Genomic DNA, 4,554 nt, shown 5'->3' with positions numbered 1-4,554 from the left:
AAAGTACTTCTAAGTCTTTAAGTAAATGATAAATGGGTGCTACAATTGTATTAAAAAAACTGAAATTTTTACCTTGAAATTTTAGGATGTTACAAAACGGCCCATAAAGAATACTAATATCCACTTCTCATAGACAAAACAAAGTTTTGTTTCTCATAGACAAAACAAAGTTTGGTGATGAAAATGGGACAATGACCATAGTTCATTGCAGTTGTTCAAAACTTCCCCATAAATAAATTAGTATAAAAAAGAATTCATCGTATATATTACAATAGACAAAACAATATTTAAATATAAATGAAATTGTAGAAATTATTTGATTTCTATTATAAAATCTATCTTATTTTTCAAAAAACAACCAAACGCTGTAATTATTCTCCATACTTCTCTTTAACATATATAGTTTAATCTTTATTCCTTTTTAACTCATTCATTTTATTATTAAAAGAATCGAAAGATTTTCTAGTTCATGAATGTCACAAACATAAATTTTGACTATGTATCTTATCTTCCCATGCAAATTCATGATGTTTCCACCGACAATCCAATACGAAAAAACTCACCAAAAATCATTACATGAACATCTACCTTCCCTAAAATGATGAAACCTCATACGATCTCTAATAACAACCTCTCGATCATAAACCCCCGAAAACACCTTCGCAAAATTATGACAATCAACACAAATCCTCAAATCCTTCGCCACTCTCAATTTCGTTCTAGGTGGAGTCACCAAAACCCCAAAAGCCATAGCCAATTTTTCACTATGGTACCTTCCTTTTCCACCTATTTCCTCAACATACCCCCCAATTTTCAATTGCTTCTCAATCTCATCCAACTTCTCATAAACTTCACCAATTCTCAAATGCAAAGTATCATCAACTCTAAACTCATGTATTTCCCCTTTAATTTCAATTGTACTAGCACTAGGAGTTGTTTGAATCCCTTTTTCTTTCATTAATTTCCTTATTTCCATCACTTTCTCAAAATTCCCAATTGAATGGTAAATATTCAAAAGTAAAATATAATCACCCGCTTCTTGACCCTTGAGTTCAATCAAATGGTTAATCACACGTTCTCCAAGGTCAAAATGGGAATGTAATTTACAAGATCCAAGTAAAGTCCTCCATATTGTAGCATCGGGTGTACATTTCATTGAAATTATGAGATTATATGCATCTTCAAGTAATCCAACACGACCCATGAGATCAACTATACATCCATAGTGATGAACATTAGGTGTTACATTAAATTGTTTTTCCATTTGATCAAAAATGAACCTTGCTTCATTAATTAGCCCTGAATGACTACAACCAGAAAGTAAAGCAGTGAATGTTTGTTCATCTGGTGGAATACCCGTTTTCACCATTTCTTTAAAAACATTGATTGCTTCTTGTCCATAACCACTACTTGCAAAACCAGAGATCATTGAAGTCCAAGAAACTACATCTTTATTTGGGATATCTTTGAATACTTCATATGCTTTTTTCAAGTCACCACATTTGGAATACATTGATACAAGAGAATTACAAAGATTGAGAGATTGATTGTAGCCATGGTGTTTGATATATTCATGGACTCGTTCACCGAATTCAAGCATACATAGGTTAGAGCAAGCTTGAAGTGTTAGCAAACAGGTGACATCATCTGGTTTGCACTTGTGTTCTTGGCTTTGCATTGTGTCAAACAGGTGTAATGCATCACGGGTCCTGTTGTTACGGGTATAACATGAAATCAATACGTTCCATGCGATTGTATCTCGTTGAGGCATTTCATCGAACACCTTGCGTGCGTTGTTGGAGTTGGCACTACTTGAATAAAAGTCCATCAATGTAGTGAGCAGAAGGGTATCGGAATGATGCCCATCTCTGAAAATCCTGGCGTGAATCTGCAACCCTCTGAATAAAGACGAACTTCGTATACAAGACTTGGTAACGAAAGAAGAAGATTGAGGATTGGGGCGTATACCTTGCCGGATCATATCACGGTAGACATAAAACCCTCTCTCCGGATGAATGCTCATTGAATAAGCTCTGATCATGGTGTTATAGTGCATGACATTTGGATTTAGAATCTGAGAGAATATTTGGAGGGAATAGTTTAAATTTTGATTAGGAGGCAGAGATATACGGTTTAGAAAAGGGACAGAAAAGGTGGATTCTTGAAGGAGCGATGTGCGAAGGAGGTAGGCATGGATTTGAAGCAATTGGGTTCTTTGGGTAGTGGATTTGATGACTGAAATCAATGGTTCGAGGTGGGTTTGGTTTGATTGTGAGGCGAAACGAGAAAGAGAGGGAGCATGTGAAGAAATTGGCTTCATATTTTGAGGGTGCATAATCCAGTTCGATGGCGAGGTTCTAATAAATCTTCAAGCAAAATTTAATATTTTGGATCGGGTTATAATATAAAAATTATTTTTAATTTTTTGAATAAATAAATCATGATTATTTTATATTTTGCTCTCAACTAATAAAAATGTTATTTTTATTTAACAAAAGTGGCAAATCCAACTAATAAAAATGTTATTTTTATTTAACAAGAGTGGCAAATCATCATATAAAATTAGATAATCAAGATTTAAGAATTTTATATTCAACAAAATAAATGTTGAGATTAAACCATAAATCAAAATATTGAAACTTTATTGAAGATTTTCCTTATAAAATTGAGTAATCTAACAATTCAGTAATTTATTTTTAAGCAACAATGATTTTGAAAAATGATCATCTTGTCCGGAATGGATTTTTTCGGAGTGAGGTTCTACCCGACTTGTTCATATTCGAGGGGTCCATTAACACGTTGTACTATTATTTTAAACATATTTAAGTTTATGTAATTATTAGTTTTTACAATATATTTAAAGGTTGTCATCAGTGGCGGCGCAACAGTTTGGGGGCTTTAAGTGAACAAAAAATTAGGACCCTTTGGCCGAATATTATAAACCCCCTCCTTTATCTGTACTTGATTATTTTAGTAATAATAACAATCATCAAGACAACTACAAACAATCAATAAACTAAAAGTAATGGATTATGGATTAAAAGTAATACTTATTGGTAGCCTTCTTGACACATTAAGGCAAATGGAAAACTCAAAACTAAGAACTGAAATTCGTTCCAAACACCTTGTAAGTCAAAAAGACATTTAGTATACCAGTTAATGCAACCGTCCGGGTTATCTTGACTATTGTTGTTATTCATAACTGGCCGCTCCACTAGCTTGATGTCAACAATGCATTTCTTCATGGCCACTTATCCGATACGGTGTATATGCAGCAACCACCCAGGTTCGAGGATCCTCGTTACCCTAATCATGTTTGCAAGTTTAACAAGTCCATTTATGGCCTCAAACAAGCTCCTAGGGCATGGTTTCATCGCTTGAGCTCCTTTCTTGTGGCAAATGGGTTCACTTGCAGTCGTGTGGATCCCTCTTTGTTTGTGTTTCAATGTGGTGCTTGTCTCTTATACTTACTCGTATATGTAGATGACCTTATCCTAACAGGCTCCGACTCGGCTGTTATTCACTCTTTTATTGTCACAACTAGGAATTCTATACCATGTAACAACAATAATGATAACATTTTTGAACCAAAAAATGTGAAAGCATGTATGATGCGTATTCAATAACAACAAATTTTCCATCAAACACTCTATGAAAGCACTTCAAATAGTCAACAAAGAATTGGAAACCCTAAAAATCCTGGTTTAAGTCCATTATGGACTAGGATTTCCTAATTGGACCTAATGGGCCAGTAAGCTTCCAATTTGATTATTTTGGGATTAGAACTCTTAAATGGGCTCTAATTGGACCTACTTCCATTTATTTTATTAATTTGGGCCATATTGGGCCTAAAATGAAATAAAATACCTTAATGGACCTTATTGGGCCATAACTAACCTAATTAGCCCTAATGAGCCATAAAAATCATTTCTTGATTTATTTTGGGCCGTGAACACTCTCCAAAGACCAATTGGGCAAAAAATCATCTAATTGGATCATAATATGGGCTTAAGCACAAAAAGGCCCAATCTTTTTTTCTTTCTTCTCCCTCTCTCGGCCCAAACCACAAACCATGGGGTGGAAGAGTTGACTTTCCTACATGCCACCTCACAATTGTACATGGGGTATCCATGTACTCTTCTCATACTTCCAAGCAACCCATCACTTCACTCTTTCTCTTCTCCTCTCTTTTTCTTCATCGGCCAAGAACACAAAGGGAAGGACACACACACACACACACAATTCACTCAAAACTCTCTCAAAGAACACTCTTACTTCTTCATTAAAAATTTTAAGATTTAGAGCTTTCAAGAAGGATTTTCCATAAGAGTCATCATCTTAGGTAAGTTGCTGCTTGGATCCATAGTCTAGACTTTTTGTTTTATCAAAAATCTCTCCTTAACTCATACAAAATTCATGATCTTGCATCGTAGAACACATCTAAGCCAAAGATTCCCCAAGAAGCTTGCTAGGCCGAGAATAGCATCAAACTACTTCCATTCTTCTTCAAAACCGAACCCACAAACTCAAGGTGAGTTCATACCCCTCTACTTT

At 34.8% G+C, this 4,554-nt stretch overlaps 1 protein-coding gene across 1 annotated transcript; it reads right to left on the bottom strand.

Moving 5' to 3' along the window:
* Window positions 1–481: 481 nt before the first annotated feature.
* LOC145043053 (Pentatricopeptide repeat (PPR) superfamily protein) lies at window positions 482–2,340 on the bottom strand. Its single transcript, XM_078991590.1, has one exon. It carries the CDS (start codon window positions 2,333–2,335, stop codon window positions 560–562), a length of 1,776 nt encoding a protein of 591 aa, XP_078847716.1. The 5' UTR covers window positions 2,336–2,340; the 3' UTR covers window positions 482–559.
* Window positions 2,341–4,554: the final 2,214 nt, after the last annotated feature.

Source organism: Lactuca saligna, chromosome 4 (assembly GCF_052625555.1).
Source record: "Lactuca saligna cultivar CGN05327 chromosome 4, ASM5262555v1, whole genome shotgun sequence".
NCBI classification, from domain to species: Eukaryota; Viridiplantae; Streptophyta; class Magnoliopsida; order Asterales; family Asteraceae; genus Lactuca; species Lactuca saligna.
This window is presented reverse-complemented; position numbering and strand designations above follow the sequence as displayed.

Coding starts and splice junctions, on each gene's coding strand:
- LOC145043053 (XM_078991590.1), bottom strand. CDS start 2,335: ATGCACCCTCAAAATATGAAGCCAATTTCTTCACATGCTCCCTCTCTT.